Source organism: Bombyx mori, chromosome 6 (assembly GCF_030269925.1).
Source record: "Bombyx mori chromosome 6, ASM3026992v2".
Taxonomy (NCBI): domain Eukaryota; kingdom Metazoa; phylum Arthropoda; class Insecta; order Lepidoptera; family Bombycidae; genus Bombyx; species Bombyx mori.
The window spans coordinates 15,284,469-15,305,846 of NC_085112.1; the positions used below are offsets into that span (position 1 = coordinate 15,284,469).

At 38.6% G+C, this 21,378-nt stretch overlaps 3 protein-coding genes across 21 annotated transcripts in view; 1 reads left to right on the forward strand and 2 right to left on the reverse strand.

Annotated features, from left to right (window-relative positions):
• The window catches only part of GSTd3 (glutathione S-transferase delta 3), a 21,757-nt gene extending 18,138 nt beyond the window's left edge, over positions 1–3,619 (forward strand). For 17 of the 18 annotated variants that reach the window (XM_062668900.1, XM_062668901.1, XM_038021272.2 and 14 more), the window contains one exon: positions 2,056–3,619. In XM_062668900.1, the coding sequence (XP_062524884.1) occupies positions 2,056–2,167 (112 nt within the window). In that variant the 3' untranslated portion in view covers positions 2,168–3,619. 18 annotated transcript variants of the gene reach the window in all.
• The window catches only part of LOC101736572 (mitochondrial pyruvate carrier 1), a 497,008-nt gene that overhangs the window by 100,478 nt on the left and 375,152 nt on the right, over positions 1–21,378 (reverse strand). The gene's annotated exons all lie outside the window — the stretch shown is intronic.
• Positions 3,126–20,533, reverse strand: GSTd2 (glutathione S-transferase delta 2). Of its 2 annotated transcripts, XM_038021265.2 has the most exons (5): positions 20,123–20,533; positions 13,705–13,849; positions 5,182–5,382; positions 4,283–4,488; positions 3,126–3,617 (listed from the first exon to the last, which is right to left on the reverse strand). In XM_038021265.2, the coding sequence occupies exons 2-5, from the start codon at positions 13,843–13,845 to the stop codon at positions 3,515–3,517; spliced, it is 651 nt and encodes a 216-aa protein (XP_037877193.1). In that variant the 5' UTR covers positions 13,846–13,849; positions 20,123–20,533; the 3' UTR covers positions 3,126–3,514. The 2 variants fall into 2 exon arrangements, with proteins under 2 accessions (XP_037877193.1, NP_001036974.1); NM_001043509.2 differs by lacking the exon at positions 20,123–20,533 and having other exon boundaries at positions 3,515–3,617; positions 13,705–13,845.

Sequence of the window (21,378 nt, forward strand, 5' to 3'; positions counted from 1 at the left end):
TTTTTGGTCGCTCGCCAAAGCTGCAGAAGGAAACTTCTGCAGGTCTAGTCTCCCACCACTGCGCAAGTCCGATGACAATCTGGCCCACAGCGCGAAAGAGAAGGCTGACCTTCTGGTCAAACTCTTCGCCTCGAACTCGACTGTGGACGACGGGGGTGCCACACCACCGAACATCCCCCGGTGTGATAGCTCCCTGCCGGAAATCTGCTTCACACAGTGTGCAGTCAGGCGGGAGCTCAGACTCCTGGACGTCCATAAGTCGAGTGGGCCAGACGGCATCCCCGCAGTGGTTTTGAAAACGTGCGCCCCTGAGCTGACACCTGCGCTAACGCGTTTGTATCGCCTCTCTTATTGCACTAACAGGGTTCCGTCTTCATGGAAGACCGCCCACGTCCACCCTATCCCCAAGAAGGGTGACCGGTCGGACCCATCGAGCTACAGGCCTATCGCGATAACTTCCTTGCTTTCCAAGGTGATGGAGCGAATTATAAATACACAACTCCTGAAGTATCTTGAAGATCGCCAGCTGATCAGTGACCGACAGTACGGTTTCCGTCACGGTCGCTCAGCTGGCGATCTTCTTGTATACCTTACTCACAGGTGGGCTGAAGCCTTGGAGAGCAAGGGCGAGGCTCTTGCTGTGAGCCTTGATATCGCGAAGGCCTTCGACAGGGTCTGGCATAGGGCACTTCTATCGAAGTTACCATCTTACGGAATCCCCGAGGGTCTCTGCAAGTGGATCGCTAGCTTTTTGGATGGGCGGAGCATCACGGTCGTTGTAGACGGTGACTGTTCTGATACCATGACCATTAACGCTGGCGTTCCACAAGGTTCGGTGCTCTCCCCCACGCTTTTCATCCTGTATATCAATGACATGCTGTCTATTGATGGCATGCATTGCTATGCAGATGATAGCACGGGGGATGCGCGATATATCGGCCATCAGAGTCTCTCTCGGAGCGTGGTGCAAGAGAGACGATCAAAACTTGTGTCTGAAGTGGAGAACTCTCTGGGGCGAGTCTCCAAATGGGGTGAATCGAACTTAGTTCAATTCAACCCGTTGAAGACACAGGTTTGCGCGTTCACTGCGAAGAAGGACCCCTTTGTCATGGCGCCGCAATTCCAAGGAGTATCCCTGCAACCTTCCGAGAGTATCGGGATACTTGGGGTCGCCATTTCGAGCGATGTCCAGTTTCGGAGTCATTTGGAAGGCAAAGCCAAGTTGGCGTCCAAAATGCTGGGAGTCCTCAACAGAGCGAAGCGGTACTTCACGCCTGGACAAAGACTTTTGCTTTATAAAGCACAAGTCCGGCCTCGCGTGGAGTACTGCTCCCATCTCTGGGCCGGGGCTCCCAAATACCAGCTTCTTCCATTTGACTCCATACAGAGGAGGGCCGTTCGGATTGTCGATAATCCCATTCTCTCGGATCGTTTGGAGCCTCTGGGTCTGCGGAGGGACTTCGGTTCCCTCTGTATTTTGTACCGTATGTTCCATGGGGAGTGCTCTGAGGAATTGTTCGAGATGATACCAGCATCTCGTTTTTACCATCGCACCGCCCGCCACCGGAGTAGAGTTCATCCATACTACCTGGAGCCACTGCGGTCATCCACAGTGCGTTTCCAGAGATCTTTTTTGCCACGTACCATCCGGCTATGGAATGAGCTCCCCTCCACGGTGTTTCCCGAGCGCTATGACATGTCCTTCTTCAAACGAGGCTTATGGAGAGTATTAAGCGGTAGGCAGCGGCTTGGCTCTGCCCCTGGCATTGCTGAAGTCCATGGGCGACGGTAACCACTCACCATCAGGTGGGCCGTACGCCCGTCTGCCTACAAAGGCAATAAAAAAAAAAAAAAAAAAAAAAAAGGGACTCAGTAAAGTTCTATAATGCCTTTAAAGAAAAAAACTGAAAAAAAGGAACTGTCCGTGGGTGTTTTTTTTTCCTAATTTAACACTAGTCGTCCAAATCATGATATTAAGTGTATAATCTATGGGTCAAGGTTAGGTGAAACTGCACCGATCAAAGATAATCTGAAATCTCATGTTTTTTTTTTCAGATGGTTTGAGCTCATGAAGACAACAGCTCCAGATTATCAGAATGCTAATCAAAAAGGTATAGATGAATTCAAGAAGTTGATAGCGCAAATGAAGGCCAAAACTGAACTTTGAGTATTAGGTGTAATTGTATAGTACTTAAGTATACCATTATTATAATATTTATCCTGATTATATACAATGGGACATGCCCAGAGTTCACCAGAGTAAATAGTAGATTTTTTTTCAATAAATAAATAATATATAATATATAAAAAAATATATATAATATAAATAAAAAAAATATAAAAAAATACATAAATGTGATTGTTTTTTTGTTGTTGTTAATAAGTAACAGAGATATCCGCAAACTAGCCATTGTTTGGATGGAATTCAGTGTTCAAGATCTTCACAGCGTGAAACGACACCCATATGCTCATTTTAATAATATCTGTGCATTTTTCACTCACTCAGGACTTGCGCCATTTTATAATTTTCTTATTTTTTATCGACTTTTTGGCGAGAACGCGAGGTGTGAAGTATGTTTTATTTCATACAGTAGTAGATTCTGCGAAGCACTGCTCTTACTAGAGCCGGTTTTACCAAATTCTCTTAGGCTGAGCCCGCGAGCTCACCTACCCGTACGCGTAACGCTGAAAAAGCATCTTAAGCTACCAGCGAATAGGTACAGAAAAAGAATAGATCAGCAATAATTTGATTCCTTTTTTTTTTTTCCCTATCTAAGCTGATAGCCTTAGAGGCTATTTCAGCGTAACCGTGGCTAGTAGGTGAGCTCACGGGGCTCAAACCTGATGCCGTTGCTAACACGAACCCTAGCAAGAGCCGTGCTTCGCAGAATCTACCACCGGATCGGAAACGCGACCCACTGAGAAGATCCGGCGAGAAACTCAGTGGGCTGTGTCTGAGAGTTAATTTACTCGTCGAACCCGTCGCTTGCGAACGGTGACCGGTGCTTGAAGTACCTAAAAGCACCGTTAGTGGATCGGGAGGATGATTCCTTAAGGAAACGACTGTCTCACCATAATCGCTAAGGTAGAAATAGGAAGCATGGTAGTGAATGAAAAATGCATTCTTCATTAATAATTTTATTTGTGCCTTAAAAACTATAAACTTAAAAACGAAAAAAAAAAGAGCATCAAAACCATTCGTGACTTAAACAAACATTGTGAACGTGATAGTGGAATATTGTGAAATTCAATAATACAAACGTCAACTGGAATTTCAGATTGGGTATCACATGACAAAAAACGAAACGTATCGATAATATGCGAACAGATCATATTAAATTTATTAATTTACTTTCAGGCAAAGGGCGACTGTTAAATTCAACCTAATTTAATAATCTATAATTTTAAAGAATATTTTTAATTTAAGCAAAGACGTTTTAATTCTGCCTAGTTGGTCAAGTTTAATTCCAGCGACGTTATTTTGAATAAGTTTTCATTTCGTGTTGATAAGTGTTCACTTTTTAAGCATGCTGTTGACAAGTCCCTTGAATGCCTCCAGTCCTTTCTCGTTGGCCTCCTGGTATCCAGGAGCTGTACTCTTGACCGTCTCGTACCATCTGCAAAACAGTACACATTGAATGAATTGAATACTCATATAAATTAACATTAATAATTTCATGTGGTTTTTTATTTTTATTGCTTAGTTCGGTGGACGAACTCGCGGTCCTCCTGATGTTAAGTGGTTACCGGAGCCCATAGACATCTACAATGTAAATGCCGCCACCCACATCGAGATATGAGTTCTAAGTTCTCAGTTTTAATAGTACAACGACTGCCTCACCCTTCAAATCGAAACGCATTACTGCTTCACGGCAGAAACAAGCAGGGCGGTGGTACTTACCCGAGCGGACTCACAAGACGTCTTACCACCAGTATATGCATTTCTTTATTAATATAAAAAATGCTATGTAAAACGGGAGTTTTTTGTTTATTTGATTACTGGGTAGTTGGTATGGAAACGAAATCATAGACAAGATGATGTTAAGGGGATACTGGAGCCACCCAACTTGAGGCATAAGATCGAATGCAAAATGCCGCCTGTACGACTATTACCCGTCAAACTGGAATGCAGTCCTATAAAGCTACCAAATAATATTACACCAGTATTCGTCTAATACATAAAGCTATGAATCATCGTTATCTCAGACACGTCTATATTTCACAATATCTATGAACAGAAAAAAAATGTTGTTATGAAGGTTATCGAAATAAAACAAAATACCTCTTAACGTTGGCGTATTTCTTGAAGTCAATGTCAGAGGCTTCCAGGCTGGAGACACTGGCGATGAGACTCAGGTCGGCGACGGTGAGGTTCGGTCCGGCCACGTACTTCTGACCTTCGAGGAACTTGTCTAGCAGCTGAAGGGCTTCCTGGACCTTCTCGTTCTTGGCCTTGTCGGCTGGGGCACCGGCAAATACTTGGGGATACTGGGGACAGTCAAATAGTGTTGGAACAAGATAGAGACAATCTACTTTGACCGGGTTCGATCTCGAGCTGGGATCGGACGGTTGGGCGAGAGTGCTGGGAAACTCGTTTAGTGTTTGGGCCTTTACTGCAGGCGCTTATCATCTATGTTGTCATACGGATGACCCCGGACAGAGATCGGACGTCGGGTGTAAGGGTGTAAGGTGAGTCGTTTAGTGCAGTAGGGCCCTAAAATTCCTTGGGCCCGCGGTCTGCTCCCACCTGTAGATCGCCAAGTCCCACATACCCTAGCGCACCCTAGGCGCGGGGATCTCGTAGGAGGTTCGGCCTCTAACCCGAAAAAAAAAGACATTTCAAGGAGGCCCACCCTCTCGGCGCGGGAACATCGTAGGATAGTCGATTGTCAATTTAAACAAGATTCCACTTAAGGTGGATAAGATACTTTAGAGTTACATTTTTTTTTTTTATTGCCCTTGTAGGCAGACGAGCATATGGCCCACCTGATGGTGAGTGGTTACCGTCGCCCATGGACTTCAGCAATGCCAGGGGCAGAGCCAAGCCGCTGCCTGCCCTATTTCCTGGTATACTACAAGACTTTCGTTTGAGTAATGCGAACAATAGTAAGCACGAGATTCCGGACCACATCTAGGACCACCATTCATCCTTAAGTATTCGCAACAGCGCTTGATACTTACGAAATAATCACTGAATCTCTGGTACAAAGTTCCGATGTCGAAATACAACCGTTGGTCAACAAGGGCACGAGCTTTGGGGTCTTCGGGGTACAGACTGCTGCCTTTGGCGTACTTGTTCACCAAGTAGGTGATGATGGCGCGGGACTCCCAGATTGAAAGACCATCGTCGACTAGGGTCGGGACCGTGTGTTGAGGGTTCAACTGGAATTAGAACATGATTTCACTCAAGTACTTACTTCTATACTAATATATTAATCTACAGCGGTTTTTACGGGTGTTCCGTTATAACTACTGAACCATGCATCCGATTGACTTGAAACTTGGTATCCATGTAAAAAATATATGTACTTAATGGATAGGCTAATATTTATATGAGTGTTGGACTCCCTACACCAGTGGCGGGAGCGTTAATGATAAGAATCTTTGTTGAAGAGAAATAATAATGTTAATTTTAAAGGCCCAGCGAAGCGGACGGGTACAGCTAGTTGCTAATATAAACAGAATATTAAGGTAATTGATACTGGGTAAGCATTTGATTAAATCTTAAACATTTTTACACGCTTTATATTAGCTTCACTTGTATGTATGTTTGTATGTTTATAACTGACTAATTTAGACACGCGACTTTGACCCACTTTAAACGGCCAGATTTCATTCAAACTTTGTAGATTTATCGAGGACCGATAACAATTAAAAATTAAAGAAAAATTGAAAAAAAAAGAATTGAAAAAATTTAAATTCAACTAAAAATGAAAAATAAATAATAGTTTAAAAAAAGCTAAAAAATACGCTTTATATAAAATTCAACTAAAAAATTGAAAATAAATTTTAATAAATTTAAATTGAAAGTAGTGTAAAAAAATATATTTTATTGTAAAAAAAGCGTGGGGTGCATGGTGTTATTGGTTATAAATATTTTGCTGACAGATATGAGTAGAAGAATTTATTATTTCAATAATATCTTTAAAAGCACCCCAATTTTATATAAAGCGTGTTAATTAGTTTTTTTAAACTATTATTTATTTATTACTTAGACGGGTGGACGAGCTCACAGCCCACCTGGTGTTAAGTGGTTACCGGAGCCCATAGACATCTACAACGTAAATGCCGCCAGACACTTTGAGATATGAGTTCTAAGGTATAGTTACATATTTGATGGTAATAATCGATAATACCGTTGTTGTTTAAGTCTATTACTGGTATACGCTGGAAAGGCGGTATACCGGTACGCACATTGTCCGACTGGGTTTGCGTACAAAATCTATGAAGATATGGCGTGCACTGGGCGGTGGACGTATGTTGTACGTATACATCTTGTTCTAAACCCCGCAAATCTACTAAAGCTTGACGGATGGTTTCTTCTTTTTCTGACGCTCCTCTTAGAAAGCAACTTGCCTGATAAGTACAAATTGATCACTTCCGCTACCCAGACAAAATATCTGATCATAAAAACCTGCGGCACAGTATTGTCGCATTTCTAATTTTAAAAAAAAGAGACGGATTGTGATGCGACGCTTTGTGTACCAGTTCATTGTACACATTACAAAATGAAACTATTCTACGAATTCAAATTTCGAGAATTTTATGACAAACCGGTCGCCCGGAATTTTTGACGACTATTGACCGGTTTATACATATAATAATAATTTTTTTTTCTTAGATGGGTGAACGAGCACACATCCCACCTGGTGTTAAGTGGTTACTGGAGCCCATAGACATCTACAAGGTAAATGCCGCCACCCACCTTGAGACATGAGTTGTAAGGTCTCACTATCAAACTGAAACGCATTACTGCTTCACTCACGGCAGAAATAGGCAGGGTGGTGGTACCTACACGTGCGGACTCACAACACGTACCACCAGTAATACGTCATACCACCAGTCCATTTCCGTTACGATACGAGCTATCGCAAGTTTAACTTAAAAATACCATGGGTCAAAGCTAATGCCAGGTTAATATACAATAATAATAACAATTTGGCTTTTAAGTTGAAGATCAATTCGGCCAAGGTCCAAGATAGATAAGAAATTTTAAAAACAAAAATGAAAACAAACCGCTCTATTATTCAATTAGGTCATGGAAACTTTCCAAATATGCATGGCTTTACCATCGATTCGGAATACACGTACTACCGAGAAGAATCGGCGAGAAACTCAGTATCTGGCTTTTCCCAAACATACTAAAAAACCTTACAAAATATCTTTTGTGCGTAATGTGATAAGTGCGACCAGAATTAGATGAAACAGGTTTTCCTTGTTAGGCATTAAGCATGTATTCATTCAGTCCTGTTCCTACATAAAAATAGAAAGGTTTAAATAAAAATATGTTTAATAATGCGGCTCTTTCTTAGCTCCCGCGCTCAATTTACGCTAAAACTCTGAGACATTGAACACATAGAAAAGCAAAATCTGAACCTTCCCGATGCTTCTACACTTGAAGCGCGCTTGCGCAGAAACATACATTGGGTCATTAAGTCCGATATAAAATATATACGATCGCTGGCGTAGTTAAGAATGAAGTCATGAGCCCGTGCGGGTCGATAGTATAGATTCCAACTTAATTCTCCAGCTTGATTCCGCAATCGTTCGTGGTTTGAATTAATATTGAAAGGAAATTTAGAGCTGAATGTGGGTAGCGGTTTACTTGTGATTTCTTTGTCAGTGAGCTCAATAACCGACAGGAGAGAATAGGGATTTCAAAGTAAGACAGTACCCGTAATTATGCCTACCATATAATATATACCTAACAACAGACACAACCTGCGGCTAATTAAAAAAAAAAAATTTAAACATAGTTTGACCAGTTCTCATGGAACAACTGCGACCGCCTTAAAGTTCATTCAACCGACGCCATTACATCACTAGCCAAATTGACCTTCAGATCTTAAATATGGGAAATTCGGTTTTATTGCTATCAACATTAAGTTTATACCTCTTCGTGGCCGTTCGTACGGATACTAGTTAATTAAGGAAAAGCTGGCGGCATGCCATGCATTCTGTACTCGAGTATTTGTGCCTTTAAATAAATTAGTTTGACTTTCACAGATTTAGGTTCAGTATGCTTAGTGCGAGTTTTGCTCACTGAGTTTCTCGCCGGATCTTCTCAGTGGGTCGCGTTTCCGATCCGGTGGTAGATTCTGCGAAGCACGGCTCTTGCCAGAGTTCGTGTTAGCAACATCGTCAGGTTTGAGCCCCGTGAGCTCACCTACTAGCCCGGTGACGCTGACATGGTCTATCTAGACCATCAGCTTAGGTAAAGAAAAAAAGCGAGTTTTTTAACGTTCTCGATCGCGTAAAAGTTAACTCAAATTTGTATGCAGTTAGAACAGCGCCCCTAGCGGCAAAAGCAGGCAAACGTTCCAACTACATACGAATTTCAGTTAACTTTTAAGCTATCGAGAACTTTAACAAACTCGCACTGATCATACAGTATCCTAGAAGTCTCTCGATCTAGATAACGCACGTTCGAAACCATCGCAACGTGTTCAAATGGAAAACTTTTTATCAGCCTTTGTTGATTATCGATCGGCTATTAAGCAATCGTTATCTATTTCATTATCAGTGTTATTGAATAGTTACTCAATTGCTCGGATTAGAGATAATTTTTCGTTTAGCATATTTGGCTTCAGAGAAATTAAAAGCATTACCAACGATGATACGTGCCTAATGTTGTGATGTCTGCAATTTAATTGACTTTGTAGACAGTCTATCTGAAGGTGTGTAGTCGCCGTCGCTCATGGCTATCAGCAATTTGAGGGATACAGTAAAGTCACTGTCTACAACATAGACAAGGACATACTGCGCTAGTGAAAGAATTAATTCCAGAGCGGTTTTATTTATTTATTCCTACCTATTGTAGTAACCTCGAAGAGTTATGGATGGTCGGTCTACTTAGTGAAAAGGATTCATGTCATTGAACGCAGTAGTTTTAGTATGAATGAGCCTTAATTTATAGACCAAGCATCAGTTTGTTTCCAGTAGTTCAATGGGCGTATACTGTTTGCGGCCAGCGACCTTCAAATATTTCCCATTGAGTCTCTGCCCGTAGTTTCGCCCATGAGAACTGCACTGTATATTCTTTCCCAGAGCTCAAACTATTTTCATACAGAGTTTCTTCAAAATCATTTCAACGGTTTAAACATGAAAACACAACAGTCCTTGATTGCGCTGCTTTCATATTAATAATGATGTATTACTTTTAATATTTAACACTATCGAATATTTTAATAAAACCTTATATACTAGGTATACGAAGATCCTTTCTAGAGAAGCGCGAACAAACAAACTGACCAAAAAAGAATGTTAAATCGCCGGTTTATGTTCTATTACTATATATATTTTTATTGCCCTAGTAGGCAGACGAGTGTACGGCTCACCCGATGGTGAGTGGTTACCGTCGCTCATGGACCTCAGCAATGCCAGGGGCAGAGCCGAGCCGCTGCATACCGCTTAATACTCTCCACAAGCCTCGTTTGAAGAAGGACATGTCATAGCGCTCGGGAAACACTGTGAAGGGGAGCTCATTCCATAGCCGGATGGTACGTGGCAAAAAAGACCTCTGGAAACGCACTGTCGATGAACGCAGCGGTTCCAGATAATATGGATGAACTCTGCTCCGATGGCGGGAGGTAGGATGATAAAAAGGAGATGAAGGGATCATCCCAAACAATTCCTCAGAACACTCCCCATAGAACATACGGTACAAAATATAGAGGGAACCGAAATCCCACCCAGAGATTCCAAATGACTTTCTAACTAACTTTCTTCTTCTAACTCTACTTATAGCTTTCTTTCTATTTTTATTACTTTATTCCAAGGTATGTACAGACACATCGGATTCTACTGTTTTATTATATTAAAAAAGAATAAGGAATGTTACAAGGAAATACACATAATGAAGTTGACTAATTAAATGCTTACTGTTTTTTTGTTGTAATTTTCCTTTAAAAATTCAAAACAAATAATCATTGTAACCGAGTAAATCAAGCTTTTAACGTTGAACCAGTTAAATATGAATAATATATTTACAAACTTCTATGTACGTTAAGTAATTAAGTCGGTATGTTATTGGTATTGATTATTGGTATTGTAAACAGGAAAAAATTTACAAAGAAACTTAAAGTAGACAAGGATGCTGATCAATTGAAATAAATTTTACATTAAAAAATAATACTGTAACATATTGATTGAATAATCTTTTTCTCCAAAATTTACCTAAAATCGCCTTTTCGCATTAAAACTGTACTTCGAAATTGAGTTTTAATACGCGTAAATGTTGGAGTTTGTATATTAAATGTAATGGCAGGCAACACTTGACACTTGATTAGATTTCGAATATTGGAATTATTTTAAATGTTTTAAAAAAAACAGATCATTGTATTCTCGTAAGAAAATGTCATCACTTCTCATCTAGACACGGCAAGAGAAACATGAAATAGTTTTATAAGAAATATAAAGATAAAAATTGTATAATGGTGTAAAAGTGTTAAAGCTATCTGCAATATAATTATAATGAAGCAGTTGTGTTTTTAAATAAGCCCCTCATCACCTACAGAACCCAATCCTTCAAACGTAACCATCCAACAGGTTATGGGCCCAGACCAGAATTTATAAGGTAATATTTATTATAGTTTGCTGATTAAAACATCACCTACGCCTACAACATCACCATGGAAACGAAACTGTTTGTAAAAATTTTTCTTAGCAACCAATATGTAATGAATTTAATGAAAATAAAACCATTCAAAACAGAAAATTATTATAAGAGCATGAGATAAGGTAATGAAAGGGAGAACACTAACATAAGTAACGAATAAAGATAATCGTGAAGACGAAGTTGACGAAGTTCGAGCAGGTGCTAGAGGAAGATATGGAGTTAATGAAGTTCGAGAAGGTGAAATAGGAAGAAATGGAGAGTTAGTGGAGTTCGAGAAGGTGATATTAGAGGAAATAATAGTAATGGAGTGTAATAAAGTAGAAATGGCGTATAGTTCGAGATGTTGTTGAAAGGCGAAATAATAGAGAATGAAATGAAAATGGAACAAATGATAGCAGATTAACAAATGAAAATCTGGTCATGGAAAACTTTGAGACTTTAAGTGTATTCATTTTTAAAAAAAGTGAACTTGTGTTTCGGGAGAAATGGGTTAGTTTATAAGATTGATAGGGAAATTTAAATGCTATATACAACAAGAGATATAACTAAAAAGAGACAAGGATAATTCATAAAGTAAGGGGGTGTTTTCAATGAATTCAAAATTAAGAGGGTGCTCTTTTTCAACAGAGATAAACAATTAAGGGGGTGATCATAAAATTTTTTTTTTTTTTTTATTAATTATACTATAAATACAATAGATAGTCTAGCCGTGGAGGAAGTACACATTATTTGATACAAACATATTTACAGTCGTTTTTTAAAATCCTTTTGAATCTCTTTTATAGTTTTGTTTTATTGTTGTTTTATAATAGATGTTAGGAATTTTGGTTTGTGTTATATTAAAATAATTGAACGGATATGTGAAAAAAGTGGGAAAATTTAGGAAGTGAAAAAATTATAAAAGCTAATAGAAAGTTATATGAATAATGTAAGGTTTTATGTGTGATGTGAATTCAAGTGTTGAGTATGTTGAAGTTGAGCGAGGTTATTTGTTATGAGTTATGTGGTTTGTGAGTGGAGTTGAAGGTGAGTTAAGGGTTAGAGTCGAGAAGGAGTTAAGGGTTAGAGTCGAGAAGGAGTTAAAGGTTAGAGTCGAGAAGGAGTTAAAGGTTAGAGTCGAGAAGGAGTTAAAGGTTAGAGTCGAGAAGGAGTTAAAGGTTAGAGTCGAGAAGGAGTTAAAGGTTAGAGTCGAGAAGGAGTTAAAGGTTAGAGTCGAGAAGGAGTTAAAGGTTAGAGTCGAGAAGGAGTTAAAGGTTAGAGTCGAGAAGGAGTTTAGGTTAAAGAGGTCGAGAAGGAGGTTATTAAAGTAAAGAGGTTGAGAAGGCGTTTAAGGTTATTAAAGTAAAGAGGTTGAGAAGGCGTTAAAAGTTTTAAATAAACTTGAAGAGTTTATGTAGGAAGTCGAGAAGGAGTTAGACTATTATAGTTAAGGTTTTATATAGTGAGTCAAGAGGGAAGTTAAGGTTGAATGGTTGTATGGTTGAATGAAAGTACATTTTTGATCGAATTGGAGTTGGAGAAGTAAGAAAGGATTAAAGGTAGCGACATTAAAGATAGTATTAAGTTTGAAAGGTTGAATGAATAGTTGTTGGTTGAATTGAGAGGGATTATGTAGAAGTGGCGGAATGTAAGTGGTTGTGAGGTTTTTTAGGTATGTATGGAAAGAATTAATTTATGAAGGTCAGGTTAGCGTTATTCTTTTTTGGTATTAAATTATAGACGGAGAAAAATGTGTGCAAGTGTTGAGGGGGTGTGTTGGAGTTTGTATATTAAATGTAATGGCAGGCAACACTTGACACTTGATTAGATTTCGAATATTGGAATTATTTTAAATGTTTTAAAAAAAACAGATCATTGTATTCTCGTAAGAAAATGTCATCACTTCTCATCTAGACACGGCAAGAGAAACATGAAATAGTTTTATAAGAAATATAAAGATAAAAATTGTATAATGGTGTAAAAGTGTTAAAGCTATCTGCAATATAATTATAATGAAGCAGTTGTGTTTTTAAATAAGCCCCTCATCACCTACAGAACCCAATCCTTCAAACGTAACCATCCAACAGTAAACATTTGGTATCACCAGTATTTTTTTCATAGATACTGTCAAAAGAGCGTAGTTTAGTTTTCGTTTTTTTTTTATTTTTTTATTTTATCTATGTTTTGACTACTATAACAAAAGGTAAGGACTTTTTGGCGGGAACGCGAGGAGTGAAGTTGTGTGATTTGTTTTATTTTGTCTATTTAGTGTTTCTTCGGGTTTAAATGTGTAATAATGGTGGTTTATTAACCGTTTAATATCTGTGAAAGTGCACAAATGTGGGAAAATGAAACAAAGCCGCTGGACGTAACTTCTCGGGATCCTCCAAAAAGTCCACTGAAAAATCTTAGTAAATGACCACCATTTTACTGAGATTAGATTTCATCTCATATCATCTCATTTAATTTCATCCTAGTTGATTAATGTCACAAATTATTCATCTTCGTTTCATTTCATTTCACTCCATAATATCATTTTTCATAAAATTAAGAATATAGAATAAAATAAGACATGACTTAAAGGTCTCAGTTACCAGGTCATAAAATCTCTTAAAAAAAAAAAAAAAAACAAAAGGTAAGACAGATAAGGTAACTGGTAACAAATAAAAAATAAATGTTGCAAATATGATTAGTATTAAAAATAATACATGTTAAACCTTTAAACCCCTCTCCTGTAAAATTAGTAAATTTTGAGATTATACAGTTTTAATGCGAGAAGACTAAATGTTACAAAATTTTACGTAATACATACTTCAATAAACATTGTCATCAAGTATCAATACTAGGATTTTAGTATTGCGATTTCAAAGCGCGTAAAATAGACCTACCTTCAAATATTCTGGTTTGAGCTGTTCCCCGTGGTGTAGGTCTACCAGTTTGAGGTTCAGGTTTAAGTTGAGCGCCTTCGCTGTCAGCAGTACAGCCCTGCAGGGCGCAGAGCCGGGAACGTAGTACAGGTCGATGGTCATCTTACTGTGGACATCATAAGAATTAAATAAACGATGAAGGGGATTTTACGGGACGAACTCGGACATGCAAGAACTGGCGGTAGGACCTCTTGTGAGTCCGCGCGGGTAGGTACCATCACCCTGCCTGTTACTGCCGTGAAGCAGTAATGCGTTTCGGTTTGAAAGGCGGGGCAGCTGTTGTAACTATACTGAGACCTTATATCTCAAGGTGGGTGGCGCATTTACGTTGTAGATGTCTATGGGCTCCAGTAACCACTTAACACCAGGGGGGCTATGAGCTCGTCCACCCATATAAGCAATAAAAAAAACTACTGGAGTCCACAGACAACAACGTGAAGGTTAATTGATACTTATGAGATTGAAGTCTTGTGGACTTATTAAGGTTGGATTTATTGTCATCCTACCTTCTGAACAGAACGCATGGTTGCTTAGCGGAAGAAATTAGTAGTTCTATGGGATACCCAAACTGCCAAAATTCTTACAAATAGTCGTAACAGAAATTAGGAATAAAGTTACGACTAAGGGTATTGCTAACGAATGACGTGTTGTCGCATACTTGTGATATTCTAACATTAAGATATTCTAAATAATATCCAGGCATACCTAAGTTATGACATAAGGATCTATAATCAAATCTTACACGTAATTGAGTTCAGTCGATAAATAATATATATGAAATATGATTAATCGAACGAATGTCGGCTAATTTATAGTACTTTGTCAGAACTGCCACGGCTAGTGTACAACAACTGTACAAAGTTTTTATATTTTCTCTCGAGGGTTGTGCGAACTCTTGACACACAAACATTTCGATTTCAAATGGAATCCAAAGTCGTGGTCAAAGGTGATTAAAATACTAATATTGCCGACCTCCAGTATACGAAATAGAGTAGACTAAATTAAAAGAAAATAATTATATTTTGCCCTTTCCAGCTAGTCTGCTTAGACCAGTGATTCTCAACCTTTTTTTTGTTGCGGCACATATTTAACGATTTCAAGATTTGGCGGCACACAAAAAAAGATAAAAATTATTTACTTACTACAACACACTGCATAAATAGTTTATCAAAAAATTTTAATATACGAAATAAACTAAAATATACTATAATTTTTTTGTGGATTTAAATATATATTCATGTTTAAAATATTTTTCTTTTAAAATGATATAATTTAATAATATTAACATTATTATATATTCGCAAAATTTGGCGGCACACAAAAGTGCCGCGGAACAGTGGTTGAGAATCACTGACTTAGACGTTCATTTAAAAATCATAACATTATCACAGGTAACATTCACAGGTCAGGCTTTTGTTGAAAAGTAATCGAATAAACATTTCTGAGAGACAATTTTCAACGACATGTCAAGGATTTGTTTTGTAACGATGCCGGAAATTGTAATCGAAGGTAAACATCGAAATTAAAAAAAAAGTAGCCGGCAGTAATTTACTTAGGTTTCTGTAACTTCGATTTGTCTTTTGATTAATTGTTTTTATGATGTTAGAAAAACTCCTTAGTTTTTTTACTATCTCTGATTATGTTGTTGTATTTCACCTGACTGGTTTAGATTAAGGTAGTTTTGATTTTTTTTTTTTTTATTGCTTAGATGGATGGACGAGCTTACAGCCCACCTGATGTTAAGTGGTTACTGGAGCCCATAGACATCTACAACGTAGACGCGCCACCCACCTTGAGATACAAGTTCTAAAGTCTCAGTATAGTTACAACGGCTACCCCACCCTTCAAACCGAAACGCATTACTGCTTCACGGCAGAAATAGGCAGGGCGGTGGTACCTACCCGTGCGGACTCACAAGAGGTCCTACCACCAGTAATTACGCAAATTATAATTTTGCGGGTTTCATTTTTATTACACGATGTTATTCCTTCACCGTGGAAATCAATCGTGAACATTTGTTGAGTACGTATTTCATTAGAAAAATTGGTACCCGCCTGCGGGATTCGAACACCGATGCATCGCTCAACACGAATGCACCGGACGTCTTATCCGTTAGGCCACGACGACTTGTGAAAGTTTTATTATTATTGCTTTTGTTTTATTCCGAGATTGTAGTTATTGTTTTTATTTAATTCTTGTATACTATATGAAATGTTAGTGAATGTAATATGGATGCAAAATCCGAGGTAAATCAAATAAATAAATAAAAGTAAAATAATATAGGGTATATAGATACTGTTGCATTTACGAACTTCATATGTAGCATTAGCCAGCTAGGGTTCGGTACAAAATGAGAAATCCCGAAGTATGCAAGGTACCTAATTAATCTTATACCTTTAAACGAGCAATTCTTGTATATTAATATATACATGTATATAATCTGAATCTCGGAAACGGCTCCCAAAGATTTTCATAAAATTTAGTATAGAGGGGATTTCGGGGGCGATAAATCTATCTAGCTACGATTTATTTTCAGACAATGTTGTTTTATTCGTGTTTTCAATAATCAACTCTTCCCGACATCTATTGGCGAATAATAATACTATTTTTCTAAATTGAAGGCAACTAACCGCTTTAAAGACACAACAAGATGGCGTTTTAAAAAAAACGAGCAAAGCTCGGTCATCATCTAGTTAATCATAATTCGTGGAAACAAAAAATTTGTAGTTTCCGGCCCGATTTTTGCTAAAACGTGCCTAAACTTGAACCACTAAACAAGGGGAAACTAATCCTATGCGTCACTTGCAATTAGATTCGTTGAAGGTTTTCGCCATGCTAATAATAATTAGCAGTCTTCTGCAGCTCTTTGAGATATTTGAAAACGTTATCTAACGTATTTTCATATATTCTTGGCGTGCTATTAGCACACCAGTTTCAAGTGGGAATAGTTCTCAATCGTAATACAAATATGGTTAGTTAAGTTACAGCTGTATCATACGGACCAAGATACGTCCGACATTTCACAAAGTTCTTTATCTGAAATACGACTTTAAATAAATCTGTATAATTCCATCGAAAATCTGAGATAGATTGTTACAGCCTGCGATTCGGGCCCTCGGCATGTGTAAATGGTTTGCCACATAAACCAGGCTGCATACCTATACGTCTCCGCTGTTGTCCGGCATGCTTCCATATCCTTCTATCTAAAGCCGTTACTTTTTTTTTTTTCCACTGGAGAAAATCGCCGGATCCCCACCCGCGCGGCAGGTGGGGTATGTGGGAGTTGAACTTCACTAAAAACTCCTGCCGCTCACAACCGGCGCCCTACCTCGGACCGGGCCGGAGCCCAGTCCGGCTATTGAAACGGCGGGACAGGGTTGACGCAGAGCACATTACATCCCGGTCGGCGGTGTATCGCGTTCCGACCCGGCAGGCTGGTTCTGGCCCAGCGGGGTATCCCGGAACACCAGCGGCACCGCCCGGGCGGCCTGGTAGGGCCGCCGTACCACGGAGACCGACGTCGTTGGTCGTCGACTATCGCCTCGACGACCCGTCGGTCGGGCGTCCTCGGGGTGGCGCCGCGAGTCTGGTTGTAGTGTTGACCGCGGGAACCCCCCTACTCTGAACGGGTTCTGACCCCGGACGGAGATCGGACGTCGGGTGTAAGAGTGCAGGGGAGTCGTTTAGTGGGTGGGCCCTAAAATCCTTGGGCCCGCGATCTGCTCTCAACACCTGCAGATCGTTGAGTCTCACATACCCCGCGCGCCCCCTAGGCGCGGGGACCTCGTAGGAGGTTCGGCCCCCGGCCCGGAAAAAAAAAAAAAAAAGAGCACATTACATCCATCCCACCGTCATCTAAAGCCGTTACTTAGGACGCATTTAGCAGAATTTCTCGAAGGTTCTACCACTAGTAAATTGAATTTATAACAAAAACTATTATATAAGTTTGGCTGAATGGACGGCAATCATATTGTTTGTCTCTAGACAACAGGTTTCGCGTTTAGGTAGTCTGGTACGTTCTAGTGACCAAATGACCTTCAAGTTAGAACACGACTTATGTTCCTATACCTACATACAATATGTAATCTTAATAAGTAATAAGTATACTTAATTTATTTAAAAAAAGGATTTTGTGTGACTTATATAAAAATATTTGTAATTTTAATTGACGGTAAAAATGTTATCACAGTTAATTTGTTGATATTTATATTATATTTTCTATATTTCACCTAGACAAGAAAAATTATGCCTTTGAGCGAAGCTATTCATACAATGGATAGGTTGTTTGGTTGGTTTACAGAGTGATTTACTATAGGTTTTTGAGATCCGGTACACAAATAATAGCCGATATGTATAACAAAAACGAAAAACCCTGACTCGTCAAACGTTTCGGCATTATTCTTCCATAAGATCTCACACTGTTAGAACATGATTATTTTAATAACATTACATTGCTTATAATTGGAAGCTACAAGTCATTCTTGATACTACATAGATACAACATGGATAAAACTGCCTCAACCGATCGGTCAATTTCCTGTAAGTAAAAAAAGGTTACCAGGAAACGCCGTGATAGACTTCTTTGTTTTTATTTTAGTTTTTACGAATTTAAAATGGCTGGATTGTCTTTTGAATTCAAATAGACACGGAGTCTTTACTGTAATTAGTGATACGAATGATGAATATAAAAAGAATAATGTGAAAATACCGGCCGGCTTCTGTAGCGAATTTGTTTGTGTTACTGATAAATATACAGTTATCAGCTCAACACGAACAAAATGTTATGATTTGATTATTTCAATAATATTATTCCAGGCTCAACAAAGCAATTGACCTAAAAGATCGATTAAAAACACGTCTAGACTGTCGGTGATACTGAATTCACCATATTAAAAACGATTCGAAATAATATTTCAGTTTTAATGTTTGTTAATATATCAATTTAAAAACTGGAACGGTTCTGAAGAGTTGGATGAAAAGAAATTCTAATAGCTTAACAAGGGTTATAGTCTGGTTAAATTAGTTTTTCCACAATTTTTCTTACACATAGCACGCAAAAACCCTGGTAACCTGAAAAGGCTCAACGGTATAATAAAAGGGCGAATACGTAGAGGCCGAAACCCAAAGCGGTGTTTTTAGCAGCCGAAAAAGCTTTCCAACAGAGCTCTCCACGAGACAAAACATAGGAATAGGTGGAGAGAAACGACTGAGATTAAGAATACATTACAATTTCGTTAATTGGCACTATGGCCACAGATCCCACGGTCGGCAAAGAGCATCTGAAGCCGCGCGCGTCTCCCATAGGGTGCGGTCACAGCGTCAAATACCTACTAAATCGACGATGCGACCTTGTTGCGAGGTATTTTGTTGTATCGGGACGGTGAAGGTGGCAAGTTTACTTTGTGAATTCTATCGGTTCTGCTACTCACTGAATACCACGTGGACAGTGAGCTCCTCTGCTCACCTAGAGTAACTAATATAAAATAGCAGTGGACACGAAACTTAAAATTGTAGGGAAATTTCCGTAAATCAGAGTTAAACACGAAAATACAAATTCGTTAAAAAAAAAAAAAAATACCGATATGTTATTAAAACTACGTTTAATTTTGAGTTTGTTTTTGTATTTATATTATTTCTAACGTTTCTAAAGATAGATTAAACCTTAATGTATTTTTAATTATGTCTACGTATCGGAGAAGTCGAACAAAATGCAACGCATTGCTCAGTATCAAAATAACCGGATTTTCCGGTGGTAGGACCTCTTGTGAGTCAGCGCGGTTAGGTACCACCGCCCTGCCTATTTCTGCCGTGAAGCAGTAATGCGTTTCGGTCTGAAGGGTAGGGCAGCCGTTGTAACTATACTGAGATCTTAAAACTTATGTCTCAAGGTAGGTGGCGCATTTACATTGTAGATGTCCATGGGCTCCAGTAACCACTTAACACCAGGTGGGCTGTGAGCTCGTCCACCTATTTAAGCAATAAACAAAAAATTTGCGCAATTAACGTATTTCAATTTTATTTATGTTTGAAATCTGAAGCGTACTTGACAACTAACTAGTTGATAAAAAATATACATCTTTATAAATCATGAACCAGTTTCGATATCCGTTATTCTGTTTGCATGTCGACCACTGAAATCGGTTCATTTGCTTTCACTTCCTACCAACACGAATTACCAAATAATATATCGTACAGCGTGGGTACAAAACTGTATCTATTATAAAATACAATTGGAAAAAATGAGCATGGGCACGAACAAATTATTCAATTATTTTTAGGGTTCGCTGTGTAATAAAATAAAAAGTTAAATTCTACTTTTCTAAAACTAAATCGTTTCAGAATAAAATATCTAAAGCAAATGATATAATAAAAAACTTACGGAAATTTGTAAAGTAACTTAAAACTTAACAAACACAGGTCCGTTAATGGCGGCGTCTAAAAACTGAATAAACGCGAGAGTAGGGATACCATGTTTTATACTTTGGAGCGAATGCATGACGCATGGCGAAGGACGTATTCAGTAAGTTCCCCCAAAGAGTTTTTGTAGTGACTTGCATATTTCCAACAAAATAATATCAACAGCAATTGTTGACTATACTAAAACATGGTTTCACTATTTTCAATTCACAACATATCATATTGTTTACGTGAGTTTTTGGTGTAGTTTATAAAGCAACTTTTACTGGCCATTTACTGGTGGTAGGACCTCTTTTGAGTCCACGCGGGTAGGTACCACCACCCTGCCTATTTCTGCCGTGAAGCAGTAATGCGTTTCGGTTTGAAGGGTGGGGCAGCCGTTGTAACTATACTTGAGACCTTACAACTTATATCTCAAGGTTGGTGGCGCATTTACGTTGTAGATGTCTATGGGCTCCAGTAACCACTTAACATCAGGTGGACTGTGAGCTCGTCCACTAAACTAAGCAATAAAAAAAAAAGCAATATTTTGTTTTCATAGTAAATTATATCTATGAATATCTCTTTGATAATACGTTCCACTCAGCAAACAATATTGATGTTAGTTAAGCCCTTCAGGCAATGAAACACATCTATATAGTTGATACATATGTATGTCCGTATTTATAAGTAAAAGAAATTTGAGTAGTTTTATAGAATATTATGGTAAATATAATATTCGCCCTATTGTAGCTTTGTACGTTAGGAACGGTTATGAATACGGAAATAAATGTATTTTATAAAATAGATCGCTTGGTAATGTATAAAACGTAAAATTGAGAGAAAAAAATGTAATTAACCTTTCTTTCCTCTGAATGTTGTATAAACTGAATATTGTGAATATTGTACAATATTTGTATTTACAATTTACACTTATTTATAGTATGTATGTACTTCTGTGTTTGTGTGTTTAACTTATATTGCAATGTACCTACTATTCTATTATTTACTTCTTTTTTTTTATTGCTTAGATGGGTGGACGAGCTCATAACCCACCTGGTGTTAAGTGGTTACTGGAGCCAATAGACATCTACAACGCAAATGCACCACCCACCTTGAGATATAAGTTCTAAGGTCTCAGTATAGTTAAAACGGCTGCCCCGCCCTTCAAACCGAAACGCATTACTGCTTCGCGGCAGAAATAGGCGGGGTGGTGTTATCTACCCGTGCGGACTCACA